Here is a 25,788-nt window from a genome sequence, read left to right as displayed (position 1 = left end):
AAAGAATAAGGAGGTCAACCCAAATACACGTATTGGCACATCTTCGAAATTTCTTGAAAGAAGTTGTGGCAAGTTACTTCTCATGAGTAAGACTAAGTAGTTTCTTATGAATCCTGGAACTTTACATCAAAAACCAGGGATGTACTGTACGGTGACTAACAATATAATAAAAAATATTATTATAAAAAAAAGACTAAGGAGTTTCTTAAATGGCTTTAAATTAAACACAGAATAAGGAAGCCATGGAATTTTCTGAGTACTATTCCGGGAACAGCACTAGTGGCCCCAGGAGAGTCCCTTTCTTTCTCTGGCCTTCAGCAGCTGGGAAAACGGGGGGCCAGTTGGGGTCTGAGGCCAACTGGCTGGGTCCAGCCTGCAAACATGCTGTGTCCAGTGTGGCCCATGTGTTTGTAGTAACAGGAACAAGTAATCAATTTCAAAGCTAGAAGACTTTTCATGAATGGGAGAGCTCGCGAGACCAGCTGGGACTTAGGAGTGGCCTTGCTCTACCAGGGACAGTGATTCCCAGGTGGCCCCAAGACACCAAGGCCAAGTAGTCCCAGAGCATCACGTGTGGACTCTGGATTTGTCAAAACAAACAGAATATGTCTCTATCCAGGTCTCTATCAAATGTAAAAAATTAAAAATTAAAAAAGGGTCGCTGGGTAGTGCAGTTGGTTAAGCGTCTGCCTTCGGCTCAGGTCATGATCCTGGAGTCCTGGGATCGAGCCCTGTTTCAGGCTCCCTGCTCGTCAGGGAGTCTGTTTCTCCCGCTGCCCCTCACCCTGCTCCTGCTCTCCCTCTTCTCTCTCACTTGCTCTCGGTCTATCTCAAATAAATAAAATCTTTAAAAATAAGACAAAACAAAACAAAAAAAGAATGAAAGGGGCACATACATTAAGAAAACTGCAAGAGAAAAAACTTGTTTGTGAAGTGAAAATGATTCCTACCTGTTTACATGCAATTAGATTACCTGTGCCCCCCTCCATCAATTTTTAATACCCCATCTGGTCCCACTGACTTAATTTACCTCTCTGGCCCCTCTAGATACCTGTGATCCCTACACTATAGGCTCCTCTTGGTTTTAGAATTCCAGACCTAAAAACCTCTCCTACTTTGTCAGCTAGGAGACAGGAGGCCTGGGGTCTGGTCCCTGTTCCCTGAGATTGAAGATGTATGAATCCACTTACTGTAGGGGCCCAGAAGAGTCATGAAAAGCAGCCCAACAAAACATCTTACAGGGCCTAAAGTGAAAGGGGTCGGGCATCCCTCAGGTTCTAAAATGGAGAAAGAGCACCCATGACTGATGGCTCCCTTTCTCCTTTTACCTTATCTGCAAAGCTGGGGCATTCAGAATCCATTCCACCTCTGATGGAGTAAGGTATCTGCCCTCCCCTGAAAGTTCAGAAGAAAACCCGGTGACAACCAGGAGAGAAGGTGCTCCCCCTGTCTGTCAGTAGCCTCCTGCAGCTCCCAGGCTTCCAGAAGCATCCAGCCCCAGTCCCCTGTGCAGCTGTCCTATCAGTGCACCACATCCCGTCCAGAGGTCAGTCTGCCGTTCAGCTCCTGGCAGGGCCCTCCTCCACGGGCTCTGGCCTCCCCTGAGGCTGGCATCCTCTATCCAAGCCTCCTCCCACCTCCCCAGCAAGCTGGCCTGCTCCTGAGAACTTTCTTTTCGGCTGACACACAAGTCGGAGCACCCACTGACTCAAGAGTAAAAATAAACCCCCCTCTCTCAGCATCCCCTGCCACAGAAGGCTCACCAACACCCAAACGACTCGTCTGTACTCCACATACAACTTGAGCAGAGCAGACAGGTCCCCTCCCTGCCTGCCCAGCACCCTGCCCCCATGACCATGGCCATGGGCCATTCCTCACTCCTTGCAAATGCCCACTCATTCCTCTGCATCTCTGCACACACTGATCTCTTTGCTTAGAATGTTCGCTATCTCTCATATCATTCTAGAAGCTGTTATATTATCCGTTAAGGTCCAACTCCAGCGGTCCTGCTGACGAGAGTCTTTGATCCCTCTCAGAAAAATGAATTGTTCTCTCTTTCTCCACAGGCAAATGTCTGTTCACTGCCTCCGCTCTGATACTTGTTCGTGGGATGATCAGATGAGTGCCAGCCTCACCTGCTAGGCTACAAATGCCAGGAAGGCAGGGAGAGGCCTGTTTCTGCTCACCACTGCACCCCCAGGGCCCAAGAGCAGCTGGCACAGAATTCAACAAAATATGCTGAGGGAGGGGCACCTGGGTGGCTCTGAGGCGTCTGGGTGGCTCGGTCGTTAAGCATCTGCCTTCGGCTGAGGTCATGATTCCAGGGTCCTGGCATCGAGTCCCGCATCAGGCTCTCTGCTGAGTGGGAAGCCTGCTTCTCCCTCTCCCACTCCCCCTGCTTGTGTTCCCTCTCTCGCTGTGTCTCTCTCTGTCAAATAAATAAATAAAATCTTTAAAAAAAAATATGCTGAGGGAAGAAAGGAGGAACCAGATGAATGAATGAATTCATCTAACCTACTGTGCGTAGCTATCTCCTGTCTGATTCAGGTCTGATTCAGTGCAGAAAGGCCACACACACTGTAACAGTTAAAACCACGGCATTGCACTGGGGGCACACGCATCTACATAAACCCCGATAAGGTCTGAAGGACACACATGACCTGATAATAGAAGCTTCCTCCACAAATAAACTGAGATTGAGGGCTTAACCTCAGCTGTGATATTTATTTTATAAAAAAGAAAAACATTTATACCTTCGTTGTGTAACTGAAAGATAATGCTTTGGAAAAAAAAAATGAACTGATACTCTGGCCACTTACTGGGCCTCGATCCCTGGGCCCAATGATAGACAGAACCCAGACCCCTCGCCTGGTCTACAGGAGGTAAAGCCAGCACCTGAACAGTGCCCTTGGGGCCAGCCCATTGTGCCAGGGACAGCCACAAGGCACACCCGCAAGGCGGTCATCCTGGCTGCAGGCTCATAAGCCCTGAGGCCCTGGCATGCGGCAACCTGGGAAGAGGTGGAGCCAGGTCACCCTCCTGTGTTGCAGGACTACCCTGTGGGACGGCGCTAGCAAGGCTGCCGCCTGCACCACTGAGCAGCGGTGAGCAGGGAGGTGAGGATGCACGGGCAGGAGCCACGAAAACCTGAATGTCCTTGAACTTCACCATACCCAGAAGGCACTGCACATTTGCAAAGTGGGAAGAAGGAAGGAGTTGTGTCTTCCCGGGCTGTTTTCTGCTTCTCCCAGCCGCTGGGCCTCCCAGAGCTGGATAGCTCAAGGCCTGGATTTGCAGACAGCCTTCTCCCGGTATGCTCTGGGCCTGCCTCCCAAGATACCCCTTTGTCCGCATGCTAGCCTCCCAGATGGCACCTTAACACAGAGGTCCAGAAAGGTGTTCTGCCCTCCAGCTGGACTTCCTCCTGGACTGGCCTTCTGTGCCACCCCTGCTGATGGCCAGGCACAATCCCAAGCCCATCGTCCCCCCACATGCCACCAAATCTTCTGGACTCTGCCAAGATCCCCCAACAGATTTATCAATATTCTCCCAGGCTGCAGCAACTAAGGGACACACCATGTGCTGGAGGGGCTCAAACCCATGCTCCGTGAGGAGGTCATGGAAGGTCAAAAAGGAGAGACCCAGGGCAGAGTCTTTCTCCCCAGTATCTCCAGGAGGGTCTCAGGGAAGGTGTGAGAGACTACTGCAGCAGCTTGAGGGGTGGAGCTCTGAGGTGGGAGAGATGGGTATATATGTTGCCGGTCCCCCAGATGAATGCTTTCTAAAGGTACTGGCTAGTACACAATGGGGCTGCCCCAGCCCCACTGAGCCACGCAAGCAGAGGCCACCTAGGAGACCGGGGCACAGGGTGGGTGCCGATCACCTCTCTCCAACTCAGAGACAGGCACATAGGGAATGCTCAGCAGCCATCAGAAAGGAGATGCTGGGTCCGACTGAGGAAGGCACACACTAGCTGGGAAGTCCCCATGGGCTGCAAAACTAAATTTAAATTTAATTTCACCAAAAAGCAGATCATATAATATGATCCCATACGTTCTTGACAGATACACACCACAATCTTGACAGAGATTATGGGCACCCTCTCTTCTTCACTTACATATATTGTCTAGAATCACAGACCAACTCCATAAAAATGTTTAGGCAGACAAAGCAAACCCTCAATGATTCAAACAGCATTAGCTGAGCCAATCACTGGGCATAAACAGACCAGGAGAAGCAGACGCCAGAGCGTGTGCTCGCTCCAGGGCCTCCCCGCAAATGCCAACACCCAAGAGAGACCACCACATCCCTGCACTCGCCTGGACCCCAGCCCGGGCTCTGGAGAGAGATTCTGGGGGCTGGAGGGAACGGTGCCCATCACCCTCGGGGCCACAACATGAGGCATACTTGGGCACCCATCCTCACAACCCTGTGAGGTAGGCGCATTTGTTAACCCTGTCTGTAGACGGGGAAGCTGATTCCCTGAGGTAGTGAGCAAATGGCGGAGGATCTGAACCCCTCCAGGCCCTGCCTGCATTCCCAGAAGGAAAATGGTTTGAGCTCCCCAGGCTAACATGGTTCATGTGGGCTGACCTTGGAGAGGGTCGTCAGGAGCTTCTATGGATCTCAGACCTTGAAGCCCCTGGAGGAACCTCCGGCTGGCACCACTGAGCCCAGGACTCCTGGGCATCAGGCCAGGCTAGGGCTGCAGCCCCTCTCAGGGCCTCTGCTGTCCCCCTCTCCTATCTGTGATGCCCAGGGAGCCTGGCTCCCCTCCCCCTCTGCCCAGTACGCACTTGGATGGTGTTCATCACTAGGCCGGCTGTCAACATGCCCAAGCCCGAGAGTAGAATGGGCACCACGATCTGGCAAATAATAGTGAAGACAGTCTCAGGGAAGACCCCGTGGGGGGACCTGGTGAGCTCACAGGTGAAGCCTCGCAGCTTCTTGCCCTGGAAGCGAAACTCCAGATTCAGCTGGGTGACCACCATGGTCAGGCTGCCAACCACATATGCAGGAGCAAGATGTCCAAGTCTGTCCTCTGTCTCCTCGCCCACACCAGGATACGTTTCCTAAGAGGTCCACGCGGGTAATGTTGCCAGTGCCCTGAGCTGCTGGAAGGCTCCCTGATTGCCCCTCAGCCAAGGGTGAGAGCAAGCAAGGAACAGAGGCCAGTGTGACGCAGAGCCTCATTCGGGGCCTTGGTGAGCTCCTGCTGTCTGCCCACTCCCTGCAGATCAGGTCCTCCTCAGAGAGAGGCTGCTGCGTCAGCTGGGACCTCCCTCAGCTGGACTGTCGTAAGGAGACTCACAGTCTCTCCCAGTGACCTTGACAGCATCCAGCCCACACTGGCCTGGGCTGCACTCAGGGAGACAGAGCCACATGAGGCCTGGCCTTGGTGAGGGCTACAAAGAATCCTGTCCACCTCTGCACACACACCCCAGGCTGCTTCTACTCTCTGCAGAGAAGGGCCTGGAGAAATCTCAGCATAAAGGACCCACTCCTACAGGGCCCTGAGGAGTTCATTCCTCAAGGTCAAGAGGGCTGCCAGTACCCAAGAAAGAAGCCATGTCCTACAATCACCTTGATTTCAGAGTCCAAAGGCTCATGGCCATATGAAGAAGCTGTGTTCACAGAGGAAATGCAGCCCTGTTCTCTCTCAAGGGCCCAGAAGGGGCCACATGCTTCCAAAGCAACCCTACCACTCTCATCTGCTACAAAGGTTAGACCAACCCTAATACCCTGCTGACTGCCCCAACCCAGGGAGTTGGCTGGGATGTCACCTTTGACTGCCAGCTATTCTATTGCTGGGTGTGCTCTGTGTTCCACAGGTACCAGGGACAGAATGGCAGGCCTGAGGGCTGGCTGGAACAAGGACCAAGGCCACAGCCAAAAGAAGCCCAAGGTCAGAAGCACACTCACCTACTGACCCGAGAGGACTTCACGTGGACCAGGCCCTTGATCTGGGCCTGCTCCTGTTCCTCTCAGGCAACTTAGCTGGTTCCCCTATGTTGGATAGTCTATCCCACACTCCGGTCCCATCCCCTTAACCTGGAGTTCGTGGTCCTCACCAATCTAGATCCTACTGACGTCCCCAAGCCTATCTACCTCCTCACCAACTCCAGCTAAACTCCTCCAACAACTACCTCCCTCAGGCCCAGATATTCCTCTCTCTGCATCTGTCCTCACACAATTCATTTACTCATTCATTCAACAGGTATCTTTAAGCCTTTCCTTGGAGCCAGACATAATGAGCTCTAACCTTCTCGGACATTCCTCCCTTTGACTAGTGACTGCGGGACCAGTAGAACACAGAAGAAGAGACACTATGCCAGTGTGGTTCTTGAGAAACTGCGTCTCCACTTCCCATAGCCTGAGATGCTCAGGCTTGAGACGCAGATACCACTGTGAGGAGCTCAAGTGGCCACACAGAGAGGCCCCGTGGGTGTCCAGCTATGATTCCAGGTGACAGCCAGCAGCAGCTGTCACGTCGTGCAAGTGAGGTGGCCTGCACTGCGTACAACGCACAGCACACCACCGCAGCAGCTGCCACAACGGAGCAGACACCCATTCTCACGAAGCCCTATCCAAACTGCAGATTCACGATCACACGAAGGACTGGCTTGAAACAAGCCACGAAATTTGGGTGTGGTGTGCTGCATAGCAACAGGTGACTGGGACATATGGGGAGCCTCATCCCCACTCTCACTTTTCTTGTCTCAGATAACTAATAACTACCAAGCCTCCCCTGAGCTTTTAGGTCCTGTGTAACCCCCATGTAACTCGATCAGTCTTCCATGATCCTTCCTTCGAACCCCTCTCCCAAGCCTCCTGCCTCAATGAATGGTTCTGGCAGAAACCCAAAACCCACTCTGATCGCCCATCCCCTGACCACCTCAACCCCACATCCAATCTGCTTGTCCCCATGTCTCTCCCCTGTCTATCCCCTCCTCTCCAGCTCCTGGACACCACCTTCACCAGGGCCCTTACTACCTCCTAACCCATCTGTCCACCAGAAGTAATACATGTTCTTCACATTAACATTTTATATGACATCTCCAAGTCACCTGCTTGCCCAGATATCCTCAACAGCTGTCAACTCATTACCTGAGAAAGTTGAGATTCTATGGCCATTCAAGGTCCCTCATAATTTTGGGGGGAAAGCATCCATTTGAGCACTCTCTCTTTCTAGAACATACACCACACGGCCTAGAAGGAACTTCCGAGGACCCTCACGTGGGCTGTGCCTATGTTCACACGAGTCCTTCTGCAGGCTCCACACACTGCTCAGGCCAAACTCCTGTCAAACCCCATGGCCAACTGAGACGCCTTCTGATCTTTGAGGCCACCCGAGTTTCCTGGCCAAAGCCTAACATCTTCCCCAGAATTCCCAAAGCTGTTCTTCTGAAAAATGCACATACATCGACTCTCCCCTCCTGGAGTGCACTCCTCTCGTGATGGAGTCTGGCTGACTCACTGCTGCAATCTTCAGAGCAGGAGAAAGCAGTCACTCATTTACTTCACAAATTAGCACTGAGGGCCTAATATTTGCCAGACTCTTGGTCTAAGTGTCGTGGTGCTTCTGTTAGCTGAAAGACACACACTTAGAGCCTTCCAGTGTGGCAGCCAATCACAGAATGAAAATGTAATTATGATCTGTGATAAGTGCTCTGAAGGAAACCCAAGGAACAGGAGCAGAGATGAGGACCAACCAACCATACACAGCACCAAGACCTGCAAATGAATAAATAAATGAACGAATGAAAGCTCACTCCCTTGTGTAGCCACCTGTGCTTCTCAATGCCCTTTCACGCTGAATCATTTCACATTCAATCCATCACCAGACTCACAAAAATATCTCCAGGATGTTCACCAGAAGTACAACCTTCTGTTTTTGCAAATGAGAAATCGAAGGTCCAACAGGCACATGAAAAAACGTTCCACATCACTTCGCATCAGGGAAATACAAATCAAAACCACAATGAGATACCACCTTACACCAGTAAGAATGTCTAAAATCAGCAAGACGGGGAACAAGTGTTGGCAAAGTTGTGGAGAAACCCTCTTATACTGTTGGGGGAGTGCAACTTGGTACAGCCACTCTGGAAAACCCGAATGGAGGTTTCTCAAGGCATTACAAATAGAGCTACCCTATGACCCAGCAATTGCACTAGTAGGTATTTACCCCGAAGATACAGACGTAGTGAAAAGAAGGGGCACATGCAATGTCCACAATAACCAAACTGTGGAAGGAGCCGAGATGCCCTTCAACAGACGAATGGATAAAGAAGATGCAGCCCATATATACAATGGAATATGACTCAGCCATCAGAAAGGAGGAATACTGACCATTTGCATCAACATGGACGGCACTGGAGGAGATCATGCTAAGTGAAATAAGTCAATCAGAGAAAGACAATTATCATATGGTTTCACTCACATGTGGAACATAAGAAATAGCACAGACGACCACAGGGGAAGGAATGGAAAACTGAAGGGAAGAAATCAGAGAGCGAGACAAACCATAAGAGACCCTGGACTCTGGGAAACAAACTGAGGGTTGCTGGAGGGGAGGTAGGAGGATGGGGTAACTGGGTGATGGACTTTAAGGAGGGCATGTGTTGTGATGAGCACTGGGTGTTATATGCAACTAATGAATTGTTGAACACTACAACAAAAACTAGTATGTTGGCTAATTGAATTTAAATTAAAAAAAAAAAAGAAATCGAAGGCCCTGAGAGGGTCTGCCCAAGATCATCACACATGTCAGTATCAGAGGCAGGACTAAGACCCTGGCTTCCGGGTGCAGACTGCCTCCACCGCCCTCCTTGTGGTCCACTCCTCACCCTTCTCCTGTCTGCTCCTGCCTGTCATCTACGGTTTGGGTACTTGTGTTCAAACAAGAGTCTGAACCAGCAGAAGGCAGGGAGAAATGGCATGTTTTTGAAAAAGGAGTTGCAGAAGTTAATTGGTTTAACAACAGAACCACTCGGAGCTGGCCTGGTTTCTCTGGACACTGGTCACGCTGCTCCCTTGGCACCTAGCTGGAGGGGCCCCAAACAAGTGATTACTTTCTTCTGATTTCAGCAACTCCTATGATTTTCTTATAGTTTTTAATTTGGTCAAACACCCCAATACAATGTATAATTATACACAGTGGGCCCTTGAACCATTCTCATCAGTACAGAAGATATGGAAACAATCATTTACATAATTTCACACAGAAAGATTCCTGATTAAGCAATTTCTTAATCATTACGAAAATGTTTCTCACTTGTTTTAAAAAATGAGAAATTAACATAAATGCACACACGTAGCAGTGAACACAAGCAGTGAGAGTCCAGAAGGAAACACATCAAGATGCTAGATGTGGCCATTCTGAGTGCCGGAGTTTAAAGTGACCTTTATTTTATAATTTTCTGCACATTCTACTGTGATTACTTGCTCAAAAATAAAGATGTCATTACATGGAAAAAATTACTTTCCTGTGCTATTTGAGAACAAAATCTGTCAACATGGTTTATTGGGTCATAATCCAGAAAATCAAGAATGTGATTTTAAAAATAGTTCAGCAGCACAGCAGGAAATCTCAAAGAGCTTGAAATAGATTCTGGGGCTGTGCTTGGCAGCGGGGTAGAATCTGGGTCAAGCGTCAGATGGTTCTGGAGGACCCCGAACAAGTCCCTGCCCCTGTGTGGGCCTCTAACTTCTAATCATGAGGGTTCGGACGGCATCAGTGGTTTTCAGTCTATTCTGCCATCAGAATGACCTGAAACGTGCGGCCCAGGCCCAGACCAATGAATCAGGATCCCCAGCCTACAGCATGACTCCCTCATCTACTCCAACCCCCTCAATTTTTAGGGGGTATGTCTTTGCAGGACAATTAGGAGGGCCCGCAGAGGGTGGGCAGAGGGCTTTAGAGTGCACACCACCATTCCTAACTTTCCTTCCTGATTCTTCAGTGGGGACTGGTTATCTTCCCAGCAGCACACCTATTCCTTTCACGGTCACCTTGAGCCTGGGCTGGTTCTGAGCCAAACGGTCATGCTTAAAAGACCTGAATTCTTCCCCATCCTGTTGAGGTCTCAGAGATCAAGCCGATTACATTTTTAATAACAGGAGGGGTTCTCCTTGATTTCCTGCTTCTGATGTGGCTGGCAGAACCCACCCACAGGTGAAAACGTAGACCCAGAGCACGCCTTCCCACCCGGGGCCAGCTGTTCTCATGTACGGTTTTTCCCAGGCAGCTCCCTCGTGTCACTCGGGCCTCACTCCAACCTCTAGTCCTCAGGCCTCCTCCGGCCTCCCTCTCCGAGGCTGAGGCACAGCGGGCCTCCTTGTCTTCATGGCCCTTTCTGCTCTCCAACACTGACTTATGCATCTACTGTCTGTCCCTCCCTGACTGTGATGCTGTGAGAGCGGGGCCTGGGTGTTGGGTCCTCCATGCATCCGGGACAGTGCTGCTCTGTCTGTCTCTTTCTCTCTCTCTCTCTACACACACACACAGACACACACGTGTTGCATGAATGAGTGAACAAATGAACAAACAGAACCATAGAAACAAAGAGAAAAAGAAACCAATCAGCCTTCTCTAGGTTGAGGGTATAAAGGCCTAAAATTATTATGATTTGCTGCCCTGACATCTGGTGAAACAGGAGGGCCTCAAATGGTCTAACTGCAACTTCCCTTCACTACTCTTCTCCAACAGACAAGGTCCTCTAGTCAAGCAACCCTCCTTAGCAACCAGACCTGGCACAATTCCTGCTTGTTCCCGAGAAGGGGGTTTTAGTTCCTGCCAGCCCACACCTTCCCCTGGGAACCAGGGGCACCTCATTGTATTGTTACTACAAAGCCTGCCTCCTGTAGCTCCTGGCAGTTCACTCTGCTCCCCAGTGCAACCCTGTGTCTCTGGGTGGTAGGCAGTGTCCTCCTCCCCCAGGCTCTGAGTACATGTGACTGATAAACTCAGTGATTTCCTTTGTTCAGTGTTGGGGTCATGGTGTGTTCAGGCCATCTCCATCACGCTGGGGTGGGAACCCCTCCCTCACCAATGCAGTGAGGAGGAGGTGATTCCAATAGTTCGCATCATGAAAAGGACAGCCCAAACCTGGTCAGCTTGCACCAGCTGCTCTTTGCTAACCAGCTGCAGACGTGGCCAGGGCTGCCTGGGATGGAGCCGCGAACCGCTGGACAACGTGTGCGTTAGCCTGCTCCACGTTCCCCTCACTGTCTCTCCTGGGCACGGCCATCTCTTCCCATCACCAAGTCAAGAACTACTGACAGCTGGCCGTACCCCAGCAGGAGGTGCCTTCAGAGGGCAGTCTGTATCTGGCAAATGCTCTACGACACTCCTGCCACCTAGTCTGACTTATGAATTAAATTGCCAAAATGAGACCCCAGGAAAGACTCCCCTCTGCTGAGCTAAAATAGTTAACACAGTCCAGCGTAAGCTAACACAGGGTCTTCAAGGGTTGAAATTGATCATACAAGACCTACTTGGTGAAGGAGTGATTGCCCCCACTGATTCTCCTTTCAAAAGTCCAATTTGGCCTGTTCTTAAACCTGGAAAGAATATAAGGTGCTCCAGAGTGCATGACCACAACCTTAAAGCTCTGGTTCCATCCACTGAGGCCCCCATCCGATGTTACTGAGATGACTGACTCCACCCAACCAGCAACCAGTAAGGACTGTGCTACTACAGATCTGATGTGTTCTATTCAGTGTCTAGTTCAACGGCCTCTTAGGTGCAGTTGATCTTCAACTCAGAATGGACACAGCAGACTTTTCCAGGCTACTCACGGGGTACCTCACCAGCTCTGCCATGCACAATCTTCGCAGACAACATCTTAACTGCTTGCACCTTTCTCGAGGCGCAGGTCTGACATTACATTATGATGCCTTCCTCCAGGGAGACTCAGGTGACACAGTCATTAAGGACATCCAGATACTCAGAAAGGAGCTCACAAAGAGAGGATGGGCCACGACTCCACATGTAGGGCCAGGCCAGCCACCTTGGCAAATTCATTAAAATTATTTTGGTAAACTCAGAGCGACTCCATCCTTTACACTGTCAGAAAACAGCTGCTGACCTCTCAGCACACACACTGTTAACACAAGTCCAACATTTTTTAGTCCTTTTTGGATTCCAGAGGCAACACAGTGCTCATCTACGCATTTTACTGATGGCCATTTATGCTGTCACTTGCAAAGAAGGCTGCCTTGAATGGACACCTCCAACAAAAGGCCCTGGAATCTGTCCAAAGTAAAGTCAAAGGCATGCGGCACCTGGGTGGCCCAGTCGGTTAAACGTCTGCCTTTGGCTCACATCATGATCTCCGGGTCTTGGGAAGGAGCCCCACATTGGGCTCTTTGCTCAGCAGGGAGTCTGCTTCTCCCTCTCACTCTCCCTCTTGCTCTTTCTCTCTCTCTCTCAAATAAATAAATAAAATCTTTAAAAAAAAATAAAGTCAACAGGCATTCCCATCAGTGCCTTCAAAGACTCCTTCACTGAAAAAGCTTTAGCGACCTCCCCTTATGCTTCCTAGTCTCTGGACCATATATCCAAAATGGACACAGTGCCCAAGGCCTTCAGATGCAAGAGAATACCTTCACTGCCTACACTATACATCAACCAAGCAGCAACTGCTGGCCACACACTGGGCTCTTCTGGAAAGAGAGGCTTTCACAGACCCTGGCCTGTGACCTTCCCCACCCAGCTGCCCATTCAGCCTTGGGAGTCACAGCTATTGAGGCCTCCTCAATGCAGGACAGAGTCAAACCTGGGCCTCCCGCATATGCCACCTCCAGGAAGAGGTCTTCCCTGTTCTTCCTTGGTCCCTTGGCAAATGCCACCATACCAGAGGAGGTCTCCCCTCCCCTGGTCCCCTTGGCCGTGAAGGGAGCCCCCACATCAGCTGAGTGAACGGCAATGGAGTCGGTTTACTTCATGGACAGTATGACCACTGTACTACATGACGCAGCTCAGTGGAATGTTCATGTCCCTGATAAAGGACACGACCCACCCAACAGTCAGCAAAAGTGGCCACACTTTAGACTGCCATTTAGCACTGGATGCCCTGGCACGCGAATGTCTCCATCTGCACTTTTCACAAACCCCTGGGCCATGGCCTGAGTTGTTCCTTTCGGGGTAAGGAAGAACTTGGGCCACTCCCGCCTCAGGGACACACCAAGTACAGGTCAACGTCACAGATGTCTCCACGTGTAGTAAGGCCACCATACAAGGACACTGCTTATTCTCCTTGGTGTCACGACACTACAGACCATGGCCAGGCCTTCCCGGATACACAGCATACACAGTGCTGGCTCTACGGGAAGGACTCAATAAACCCCACCTCCCCTGCAGACCCCAAGCAGCCAGTGAGCTTGAGAGGCACACTGGTCTTCTCAAACAACTGCTATTTAAGCTACAAGGGAGCAAAAGAGTCCCCACTGGGGGTGGGAGGGTGATTGATCCGGCATTAATTTTAACCTGGATTCATGCTCCTGGGGATACATGCTCCCTGCACCCCCAACACAGGCCCCTCCACGGACTTTACTGGCTGCAATGGGGAACCCCTATAAGCTCACCACGGGGCCCTCTCCCTTCAGGTCAAGAGGCTGCTTCACTTGCTCAGGAGGCACTTTGCCCGCTCACTAGAAGTCCCAGTCACCACCAAGGTTTCAGTTGGTGTCAAGGCATCACTGCTGAGGCCTAAAATCAGCAGTATTATGTGCTGCTGTGACCTGGGGGCAAAGCAGGAGGGTCCTGAGTAGCCTAACCACAAGCTCCACCCCGCTGTTCTCATAACCCTTCTTATCATAGGGATGGTGCCTTCTTATCCCTGAGTAGTGGGCTCTATCTACTTCCCTGCCGGCCTGTGAACATGCCAGTCACACCCTCCCGCAGAAACCAGCGGCTCCCCCACCCTTTTGATACCGCAGAGTGCCTCCCATAGCACCTGCAGGTTCACTTTGCTCCCAAGCACTCCCTCCTGAGGGCCCTGCACAGCATCTGCTGGCCCCTCTCAGGCTAGGAGTGCATGTGACTAATAACCTGTGCTGTTTCTCAACAGTCCAGGGCTGGCTGCCTTATGTTCGGCCACCGCCATAACCCTAGGACGGGAACCTCCCCTCACCAAGGGGAGGCAACAGGCTGCCCTCAGCCCCTCTGGCACTCAATCCAGGCTGCAATCCCTTCCCTCACAGAACACTCCACCCCCTTGCTTCTCCCCTCCCACCAGCCCCTTGCCATCCAGCCTTTCTCGGGTGCTCGGCGTGTCTCTGCTAAGGCACGATCCCTGCCAGACCCTCTCTCCTCTTTCCCCCACCCCACTTCCATGGAGCCCGAGGTTCCTGACCACTCTGAAGACCAGCACGGTGTCTGTGGACCACCAGTTTGAATTTCTGCTATATGTACTGCAAAGAGATCAGGCCCATCACAAAGAATGGGGTTCTTTCTTCTTCATATGAACACATTCCCAGCCCTGCCATATATATACTGCTCTGTGTGGGTGACCAGGGGCTGCAGAGCTCTAGGAGAGCCAGCTTCTGTTGTTAAGGAGGACATAGGCTCAGAGCCTTAAAAGAAAGAGTACTAATCTCACTACATAAAAAAAATATATGGGCCAAGTCAAAAGATAAAGAGAAAAATGAGAAACATATTTGTAATCCATATTACAATTAAAGGGCCAATTTCCCAAATATAAAGAAATCTTAGGTATCAATAAGAAAAAGGATAACCACTCCATAAAACTATGAGCAAAAAATAGAAATGAATATCCAAAGATATTCAACTTTACTCGTTAATTTAAGAAATGCAAATTACACCACAGGGGACATCGACAATGGCCCCCAATACCTTCTGTACTGACACTCGGTGTAATCCCCTTCCCTTGAACATAGGCTGAACTCAATGACTTGCTTCTAGCCAAAAGAAGAAAGATGTTCTTCTGTGGTGAGGTTACAAAAGGCAGTGGTTTGCATCTTGCTAACAGACAGTTTCCTTCTTGGACCACACGCTTTGACGAAGCTGCCATGTTGGACACATCCAGCAGGGAAAGTACTGAAGGTGGTCTCTGGGCAACAAGCAGTGAGGAACTGAGGCCCTGAGTCCAACAACCTGCCAGGAGTTGACCCCTTCCACAACAATGTGAGCCCACCGGGAAGATGCCACAGCTGTGACCCAGCATCTCGACTGCCGCCTCCTGAGAGGCCTGGAAGCAGGAAACCCAGCTAACCTGGATTCTTCCCCAGAGCGCCCAAGAGATAATCTGTGAGTGCCATTTTAAGCTGCTAAATTTTGGGATGACATGTTACATAGTAATAGAAACTAATACAGTGTACAATGAAATGCAATTTTCCATCTATCGGATTGTTAAAGTATTTGATAATAAACTATGTTGCCAAGTGCTAGGAAACAGGCATTTTCCTTTGGTGGTAGAGAGATATTGAGGTATGTTCCCTCTATCCCCATACTCTGAAAAGTTTTTTTTTTTTAAGATTTTATTTATTTGAGAGAGAGAGAGAGAGCTAGCGAGCACACAAGCAGAGGGCAGGACAGAGGGAGAAGCAGGCTCCCTGCCGAGCAGGGAGCCCAAGGTGGGGCTCAATCCCAGGACCCCACGATCATGACCTGAGCCGAAGGCAAACATATAACCGACTGAGCCACTCAGATGCCCCTGAATAGTTTTATCAGGAAAGGATCCTATATTTTGTCAAATACTTTTTTGCATCCATTGAGAGGATCATATGGTTCTTGCCTTTTCTTTTAGTAATGTGCTCCATCACACTGATTGAATCCCAGGAACCCAGGAATGAATCCCACCTGGTCATGATGGATAATCCTTTCAATGTACTGTTGGATCCTAGTGGCCAGGATCCTGTTGAGGATTTTGGCGTCCATATTCATCAGGGTATTACTCTGTAATTCTCCTTTTTGATGGGGTCTTTGTCTGGTTTTGGGATCAGGGTAATGCTGGCTTCATACAATGAGTTTGGAAGCTTTCCTTCCATTTCTATTTTTTGGAACAGCTTCAGTAGAATAGGTATAATTTCTTTTTTTTTTTTCAAAAACTAATAGTTTATTAGATTTTTTAGAAAAACTTGCTCCATGTGGCACCTAAATCTGACATCCAAAAAACAAAACAAAAAAACTACTCTTGTTTGTGTTACCAGCGACCTTGAAATTGCCAAATACACTTGACAATTTTAATCTTTAACTGACTTGACCTTTCATCAGTATTTGACATCAGTGTCTATTCCCTTCTGACACATCCCACTCTCTATCTTCAACGGTATCATTTTTTTTATTATAATAATATTTTTTTATTAAAGGAACAGCTTCAGTAGAATAGGTATAATTTCTTCTTTAAATGTTTGGTAGAATTCCCCTGGGAAGCCATCTGGTCCTGGACTCTTTTGGGAAGTTTTTGATTGCTGCTTCAATTTCCTTGCTGGTTATTGGTCTGTTCAGATTGTCTATTTCTTCCTGTTTCAGTCGTGGTAGTTTATAAGTGTCCAGGAAGGCATCCATTTCTTCCATGTTGCTTAAGTTGTTGGCATATTGTTGCTGGTAATAATTTCTAATAATTGTTTCTATTTCCTTGGTGTTAGTCATGATCTCTTCCCTCTCATTCATGATTTTATTGATTTGGGTCTTTTTTTCTTTTCTTTTGGATAAGTCTGGCCAAAGGTTTATCGATCTTATTAATTCTTTCAAAGTACCAGCTTCTAGCTTGTTGATCTGGTCCCACCCCCAGGGCAAGTGATTTGGAGGTATCTGTCCAAGTCCCAAATGCTTGCACCTTTGATTCAGCACTTCTATTTGCAACAATTTATCCTACCCATTTACTCAGGCCTGTATGAAATGTCAAGATGATTCACTGAAGCTTTTGTTCGTAGTACCATTTTAAGTTGTTGTGAAATGAGCAAAATCGTGCCCTCTCCCCCAAACTGAAGTTCTAACCCTCCATCCCCCCCATACCTCAGAATATGACTACATTTGGTGCCAACAAATTGGGCCTTAAAAAAGGTATTAAATTAAAATGAGGTCATAAGAGTAGGTCTTAATCCAATATGACTGGTGTCCTTATAAGAAAAAGAAATTTGAACGCAGACATGCACAGAGGGACGACCATTTGAGGACACAGGGAGAAGGTGGCCATCTGCACACCAAGGAGAGAGGCCTCAAGAGAAACCAACCCCGAGGGCACCTTGATTTTGGACTTCCAGCCTGCAGAACTGTGGGAAAAGAAATCTCTGACATTTTAGCCAGCCAGGCTGCGGTACTGTTATATGGCAGCCTTAGCAAACTATTAGATTAAATTTAAAAGCACATCAGAAGGGACATGGCTAAATAAATTCTGGTATATTTGTATAATGGAACATTGAACAACCATTAAAAAAAGGAAACTCTTAATATAAGAATATTGTAAAGGGAATGTATTGTCTAGTGAATATACTGCACAGCCATCTTGTAAAGTGAAAAGAGCAAAGCACTCAACAGTCTGTATATGCCAAAACTTGAAAAAAGAGAAAAATATACAGAAGCAGATAAACAGATATTGATAATTGTTCACACATGCATAAAATATCTTTAGGAGAAAACACAACCAACTGGGGCCCACTAGCTGCCCCTGTGTAGACTGGAGAGCCTGGTCCCTGTGCACATTTTGAACCTTTTCAACCTTGAACCACATGGATATTTTACCTTGCCCAAAAAATGAAAACAATAAAAAGGCGTAGGCTCTACTCTTAGGGAGTTCACATTCAAACCAAGGAGACACCAGATCAACGCACGACATAAAAGGAAATGGCAAACACCCCATCATCAGTGCAGGTGACATGTCAGTGGGGCTGGCGCCACAGGAAAGGCTCCATGAGAGACTGCCTGTGTGAACCAGGGCAGGGAGGGTGATAGGAGGCCCCTGCACTTGGAGTTGGTGGGAAGGCAGGCACAGGGAGGGGACGGTCTAAGTGAGGCTGGGGCTATACCACGCAGCTGGGACTGAAGCCAGCACCACTGGACAGAACTGCAGGACTGAAGCTGCAGCAGCACTGAGCCCGTGGGGCACCGCTGCCCCATTCCAGCCTTCCCCACAGAACCCAACTGTCCACAGGGCAGGGGACCTGCTCTTCTCCTCACTTCAAGCAGCCCAAACCAATCAAGGCCATTCCATTCCCTTTGCCAATTTTTGGTTTCAAAGTGGGATGTGCCTCAAATCTGCCAGTAAGAAGTTGGGGAATTCTGTTGGGAGTGCCTAGAAAAGGTTCCCTGTGCTTAAGAAGGAGGAGCCAGAACACACGGCCCATTCTTCTCCTTCTGCACATGATGCGGCTGTAAGACAGAGCCAACTTTGGGTGCGGACTTGCCAGGAACATGGAAAGGTCCTGGTTCCTTGGAGGCATCGTTGGCTGGTGATGGTAACACTTTCCAAACCCAGAATTACCCTATCCTGGGAGACTACCCTCCATTTTGGGAGATGACAGATTTCCTTCTTAATCTACTCTAGGTGTGTTTTCTGGTATTTGTGGCTGAAACCATCCTCACTGATACAACCAAGGGGAACCCAAGATGCTTGGATATGTTTGCGGAGCCTGCATACTATTCCACAGTTAACAGAGAAATCAACAGGTATTTTAAAATTCAGCTCTGCATCATGGAGGTCCCCCTGACATGGCAGTTGGGCCACGACCCTCACGTGAGTCCGATGAATACATAAAAGAAACTCCTGGATATTTCTGCCTGATCTTTATCCTCTTGAGTTGCCATTTTACGTAAGTTCTTGAAAACTGGCCCAGCACTGCATGTGACAGAAAATCAGTGACGACAGGAATAACAGCAGTTAATCTTCACCGGGTGCTTTCTAATGCCTGGCACGGTGACCAGCACTGCACGGTCCTCTTTACAACCTCGTGGGGTCAACTCCAATTTACAGAAGACAAAACAGGGCAACAAAGAGCAACTTGTGTAAGTGACAAAGGTCGGACTCAAACCCAGTTAGAGTAGCTCCAGAGTCTGGGCCCTTGAGCACTTAGTTCACTACTACACTGCCTCTCCGTACGCAAGCTATAAACCTGTGTGTGTGCATACACTTTCTAAACCAATGTATGTACAAGGTGCTGATGTCTATGAACGCACGCACAAATATACATGGTGAGGTGTGTGTGTGCTTGAGTGTGTGGGATACACGCTCAGTGACGTCATACTGGCAAGAACCCTCGATAAAACAGACTTTCTGAAAATCATTGGTATAGAGAATGGACTGCAGGGAGGGGGACCCGAAGTAAGGAAGGCGGTGAGGAGGCAGGGGCAGGAGGCGGGAGTGGGGTGCGGAGGAATCTCTGGGTTATGGAAGCCAGGCACTGAGGTGCTCTGGAGAGTACGGCAGTGCTGACTGACCACAGCTTAAAGAAGGATGTAGGGCCAGAGGGCACCAGGTCACTGGGAGAAAGGAGAGGGCTGAGGGGTCTGGGGGTTAGAGAGAGAGACCAAATGTGGGGAATGGGGCTGAATCCGACTGGGATAGGGACTCCGCTTTAAGAGAAGCCCATCCTAGAGCCTGACGAGGTCTAGGTGGATCTTTGGAGTGCAGCTGGTCACTAGCATTATGATGTCATGAGAAACTGGACCGCTGGGAGTTGGAAGGATCTTTGAGAACCCCAGACTGGGACACGGACAGGCAGGTGATGGAGTGAAGGAGGATGGTGTAACAGGAGGGAGTGGTGGGGACTGTGGCAAACCAGAGAACATGGCCACCTAGAGGGGGCAGCAACCAGACTGTGGCCCTGAGAGAATGTGGGTCCAACATTGTAAGAGCTGCCAGGTTTTCAAGAGAAAACAGAAATTCAGACGTTTTTACATGAAATCTGATTTTAGTGTCAGTTTAAAATAATTTTTATTTTTTATTTTTTAATAATTTTTTATTATGTTATATTAGTCACCATACAGTATATCCTTAGTTTTTGATGTAATGTTCCACGATTCATTATTTGTGTATAACACCCAGTTAAACCACCAGCCCTACAGCTACGTGGCAGAACTGGGACTCAAATGAGTGAGGGGCAGGGTGTACATTCCTAATCACAGAGACCCCACCCCAAGCGCAGAGACCCTGAAACACTGAGTGAGATACGTGCTGGGAGCTGTCAGACGCGCCAGCCCTGCTTCTCCCAGCCTGCCCCACTCTAGACGATCTTTGTTCTCTGCTGGTTGCTGATAGGAGAGATCTGGCCAGTCATGACTTAGGGTACTCTGAGGTATTAGCCTTTCCAGGGAGGACTTCTGAAGATCACACTGATGAAAGGAATGGGGCTCTGATAGCAGAAGAACAGGAAAGGCATGGTATGTTGGTAACTTTTTTGTCTGATGCGTCACTCCCAGTTCCTTACTATGTGGCATTCCTGTAGGGTTGCAAATCGAGGGGTCCTGCCTCCCCACAAAGAGTGATTAACAACGTAAGTCAGGCTAGCCAAGCAGAGAGTGTCCTCCCTCAGGGAACAGTGACTGGGATAGGAGTGGATACCTGACGGCAGGATCAATTTTTAGAGATTGATGTGGATATTGACAAAGAAGTCTCTTTTTCTAAGAATGCATGTACTAAGGATTAACTGCCAAGGGCCATCGTCCCCTCTAGGTACAGAATTCTGCCTCAAAATAAAACATAGCTGAGTGACAGAGAAAAAGCCAACATCATGATATCATTTAAGCAGCTGGATCATGCCATGCCTGAAATCCAACCCCTTAGATATTTCAATTCTATGAGCTAATAAATTGTCTTTTTTAAGTTTAACTTGGGTTAAATTTAGTCTCCATCACCAGTAACTAAAGGAATCTTGCCCAATTTGTAGAAAACTGGCATTTGAGAAAAGAAGGCCCTGCCCCTTGTCCCTCGAGCTGGACTCAACATGTAGCTGCCTACTCTTCAGCGATGACATTCAACAATGCCACCAACAGCACTATTACCATTTAGTTCCCTCTTACCTGGAAATAGTTCAAAAGTACACCAGCTCCGGAGAGTCCCAGTCCTGCAAACATGAAGGGCACTATCACCTGAAGGCCAATGGACAAGGCAGTCTCCCTCCTGAGCTCAGTCGCCAACGGTTTAGGGACGACCCTGGGGCTCTCCGACACACTCAGAGGTCCATCTTCTGACGCTGCAGAGAGTCTTCCAGGACTGAGGGTGTGTGGCAGAACCAGCTCCTCTGGCCTCCGCTGTCGGGTCTCTGTCCCATCCATGTGAGCAGAGCTGAGCCCCTGGCAGCCTTAGCCTGGGAGACAAAAAGTAACAGGGGCTGTTTAGTAGAGTTCCTGACCCCTCTGGGGTCGATGCCCTGTAAGACCTCGGGCCCTTCTTGTCCAACAGCCCCTCACTCAGTGACTGCTCCACATGGTCTCCTGCGACCCCAATTTAAACAGTTTTTTATTTAATATGCATATGTTTGAGGGGAAAAAACACATTATAGAAGAGAACACTAAATATTTATGAATTAAGAGTTAGCAAAACTGGTGGTATAGGGACTGAAAATTCTCTCCTCCATAAAAGAACATGAAAGCTAGCAAAAACTGTCAGAATCCATGTTTTCAGAAGTCTGAAGTTAATCAAAGGCTTGCAGCAATGCAAGGAGTATTTATTCAAGAAAAAAATGCCGAATCCTTAGCAAGCACAGCAACATGGATGCTCGTGATAGTTTAACTGTGCCTTAGTCTCACCCCCGCTCTCTGGCTCTACAGCAGCCTTAAAAACCAACAGCCCAGAGAGAACAGAGTGGGCTCCAGCTCTTTCAAAGCCTCATTCTCAGAAAATTGTCATTCTTTGACCTAGCAGGTGTTCACTGGAAATTGCCACTTACAGACTCTCTGTATTTCACCCAACTCATAATTCACTCCGTGTAAAAAGTCTGGCGGACATTTGTTGAAAACAATTAGAGGCACTTCACAGCTGCCTGACGCAGGGGGTAATAGGTGGGGTAAATACACTAACCAAAAACCCTAAAAGGAAAAGCTGGGGAATGAGATGTCTGTGCAAATTTTGCAAAGTTCCTAAAAATTCCTGGGAATCTAGAAGGCCACTCATACTGAGCTGGGCATCCGCTCAGGAAATAGCTGAAAAGGCCCGCAGCTCTATCCTCTAGCTGTTCTGGAGGCTTGGCACGAGCAGGAAGTGAGGCCTGAGGCACAGCTGTCCCCTACCACACCATGTGCTGAAGGTGTGTCCCCACGTGCACACAGAGCCCCCAGGCAAAGACAGGGAGGTTCAGCAGCTCCACGCGGGGCATTCAAGGAGATCTCTAGCCAAGCGTTACCTGATCACAAGCAGAGACTTCAGTGGCTGCACACAACACAGAATACAAAACAAAGAAGTCACTTGCAAAAGTCACTAAAGACACAACTCCAGCAAGCAGCAATAACAAGAAACCTTGAGTCATATTCCATTGTATACATGGACCACATCTGCTTTATCCATTCGTCTGTTGAAGGGCATCTCGGCTCCTTCCACGATTTAGCTATTGTGGACAATTCTGCTATGAACATTGGGGTGCATATGGCCCTTCTCTTCACGTCTGTATCTTTGGGGTAAATACCCAGTAGTGCAATTGCGGGGTCATCGAGTAGCTCTATTTTTAACTTTTTAAGGGACCTCCACACTGTTTTCCACAGTGGCTGTACCAACCTGCATTCCCACCAACAATGTAGGAGGGATCCCCTTTCTCCACATCCTCTCCAGCAATTGTTGTTTCCTGCCTTGTCAATTTTTGCCATTCTAACTGGTGTAAGGTGGTATCTCACTGTGGTTTTCATTTGAATTTCCCTGATGGCTAATGATTTTGAACATTTTTTCATGTGTCTGTTAGCCTTTTGTATGTCTTCATTGGAAAAGTGTCTGTTCATATCTTCTGCCCATTTGTTGATTTGATTGTCTTTTGGGTGTTGAGTTTGAAAAGTTCTTTATAGATCTTGGATACCAGCCCTTTATCTGTAGTGTCATCTGCAGATATCTTCTCCCATTCCCTGGGCTGCCTCTTTGTTTTGTGGACTGTTTCCTTTGCAGTGCAAAAGCTTTTTATCTTGACGTACTAAGAGTTCATTTTTGCTTTTGTTTCTCTTGTCTTTGGAGACGTGTCATAAAAGAATTTGCTGTGGCCGATGTCAAAGAGGTTACTGCCTACGTTCTCCTCCATGATTTTTATGGATTCCTGTCTCACATCGAGGTCTTTCATCCATTTGGAGTCTGTCTTTGTGTATGGTGTGGGAGAGTGCTCAAGTTTTATTCTTCTTTATATAGCTGTCCAATTTTCCCAGCACCATTTATTGAACAGACCGTCTGTTTTCCATTGGATGTTTTTTCCTGCTTTGTCAAAGATTAGTTGACCATATAGTTGAGGGTCCATTTCTGGGTTCTCTATTCTGTTCCATTGGTCTATGTGTCTGTTTTAGTTCCAGTACCATGCTGTGTCGGTGATCACAGCTTTGTAGTATAGCTTGGAGTCAGGCAACATGATGCCCCCAGCTTTGTTTTTCTTTTTCAACATTTCCTTGCTGATTCGGGGTCTTTTCCGGTTCCATACAAATTTTAGGATTGTTTCTTCCAGCACTTTGAAAAATGTCATCGGTGGTTTGATCGGGATGGCACTGAAAGTGTAGATTGCTCTGGGTAGCATGGACATTTTAACTATGTTTATTGTTCCAATCCATGAACATGGGATGTGTGGTCCAAATATACAATGGAATATTACTCAGCCATCAGAAAGGATGATTACACAACATTTGCATCGACATGGATGGAATTCAGTAAAGACAGAGAATGTTAAAAGCAGGGAGAAGTCCTTTCATGCACAAGGGCTCCTCAAGATTAACAGCTTATTTCTCATCAGGAACCACGGAGGCTAGAGGCGGCAGGATGACATATTCAGAGAGCTTAAGGAATAAGACCGCCAACCAAGAGTTCCGTAAGGAGCAAAGCTATCCTTAAAAAATGAAGGACAAATTAAGAGATTCCCAGGTGAGGTGGCTCAGTCGTTAAGCATCTGCCTTTGGCTCAGGTGATGATCCCAGGGTCCTGGGATTGAGCCCCGCATGGGAGTCCCTGCTCAGTGGGAAGCCTGCTTCTCCCTCTGCTGTTCCCCCTGCTTGTGTTCCCTCTCTTGCTGTCTCTCTCTCTCTGTCAAATAAATATATAAAAAAGAGAGAGAGAGATTCCCAGGTGGACAAAAACCAAGAGAACTTGCCACTAGCACACCTGCCCTACAGGTAACACCAAAAAAATCCTTCAGGCTGAAATGAAAGGACCCAGGTGGTAGTTTGCATCCACATAAAGAAATAAAGAGCATGAGCAAAGGTAACTACATAGGCAAATATAAAAAACAGCATAAATGCATTGTTGTTAATAACTCTTTTTTCTCTCATCCAATTCAAAGACAACTGCATAATTCAGTATTTACAAATCAGTATATATAGACACACAATAACTAACTATGCAATTTGTATGCCAGTAGGAGCACAAAGTAGGAGAGCACAGAGCTATATATAGGAACAAAGTTTCATATACTAGTGAAATATTCCACTGTATGAATAGACCACGTTTTGTTTACCAATTCATTAGGTGATGGACACTTGAACTTTTTTTACTTTTTGGGTATTACACATAATACTGTTATGAACGTATGTATGTAAGTCTTCACGTGAACATGTATTTTCCGTTCTCCTGAATTATACATTTTGAAGGGGTGAATCTTATGGTATGTGATTTGTATCTCAATAAACATATTCATGAATTATTTATGGAATAAGGTCAAGAAGCAGATGACTACCAGCTTCCCAAACTCTCTGAGACCCTGTCCAGTAACAGCCCCTACTGCTTATCACAGGGAACCACTGTCCAAACTCAGGAGAGAACCACCCCTCGGTGGTTGTTTCACTCCTTCCTTAGTGTTACCAACTACGAGTGCAGTCCTAAGTAACAGTGTCTGCTCACTTTGCAGTTTAGATCAGTAAAGTCATACCCCCATCTATTCATGTCTGGTTTCCTTAGCCCGACATTAAGTTTCTCACGTTCAGCCATGCTGTGGGACCATCTCATTTTACTGCTGAGTCGAACGCAACCACATGACCTGCCACGATCCACCTATTCTGCTCTCAAAGGACCATCCTTTCCAAAATAAAAATCACTTGATTGTTTTTTAATACAAAAGTAATGTGTTCATAAGAAATACAATTTAGAAAACACAAAAAAGGTATAAATATGGAAGTTTAAATCATCAACAATTCTACTGCCCCCAAATAACTCACACTAACCCTAGTACATATACCCTTCTAGTGCACACACACACATGCACATTCGTGCACGCTATTTTTTTTAAATCAATGTTCTAGATCCTGGGTTGTTTTATTTAATAAAACGTATATACCTGTCCAGCTCTGTTTTTAGCACAGATGTAATTTTTATGGCTTCTCATGTCATCCTTGATAGTCCACCCAGGTGTTCGTAAATCTTCTCTTCCACAGGATTTACAGACAGGAAGAGCAGAGGGAAGAACTCAGCGGGATCAAGTCCATACATGTTTTAACTTGTAGCCACAAGTGGCCCAAGGCCACCAGCCCCACCTCCCCATTGGCAGGGGACCAGGGGCCCTGCACTGTGCGCAGCAGGTTTATTAAAGCCAGCAGAGACACGGGGCCTGTGAGGATAGTCTGAGTGAGCAATGAGTAAGCAGGGCACAGGGGAAGCCTCATGTCTTCAGGGACACCTCTGAAGGTAGGAACAGTCTGCACACGCAAGCCTACAGAACTTG

General features: G+C 48.0%; 1 protein-coding gene across 9 annotated transcripts in view; it reads right to left on the bottom strand.

The window, feature by feature from the left end:
- SLC41A3 (solute carrier family 41 member 3) overlaps positions 1-25,788 on the bottom strand; it is an 81,553-nt gene that overhangs the window by 42,544 nt on the left and 13,221 nt on the right. For 8 of the 9 annotated variants that reach the window (XM_044385123.3, XM_044385119.3, XM_048226820.2 and 5 more), the window contains exon 2: positions 20,981-21,267. In XM_044385123.3, the coding sequence (XP_044241058.1) occupies positions 20,981-21,235 (255 nt within the window). In that variant the 5' untranslated portion in view covers positions 21,236-21,267. Of the gene's footprint in view, positions 1-4,796; positions 5,010-20,980; positions 21,268-25,788 lie in introns of those variants that run through there. The other variant, XM_044385124.3, reaches the window with a different exon arrangement.

This window comes from Ursus arctos, unplaced genomic scaffold (genome assembly GCF_023065955.2).
Source record: "Ursus arctos isolate Adak ecotype North America unplaced genomic scaffold, UrsArc2.0 scaffold_14, whole genome shotgun sequence".
Taxonomy (NCBI): domain Eukaryota; kingdom Metazoa; phylum Chordata; class Mammalia; order Carnivora; family Ursidae; genus Ursus; species Ursus arctos.
Note: the sequence above shows the minus strand (reverse complement) of the source record. Positions and strands in the feature narration are given on the sequence as shown.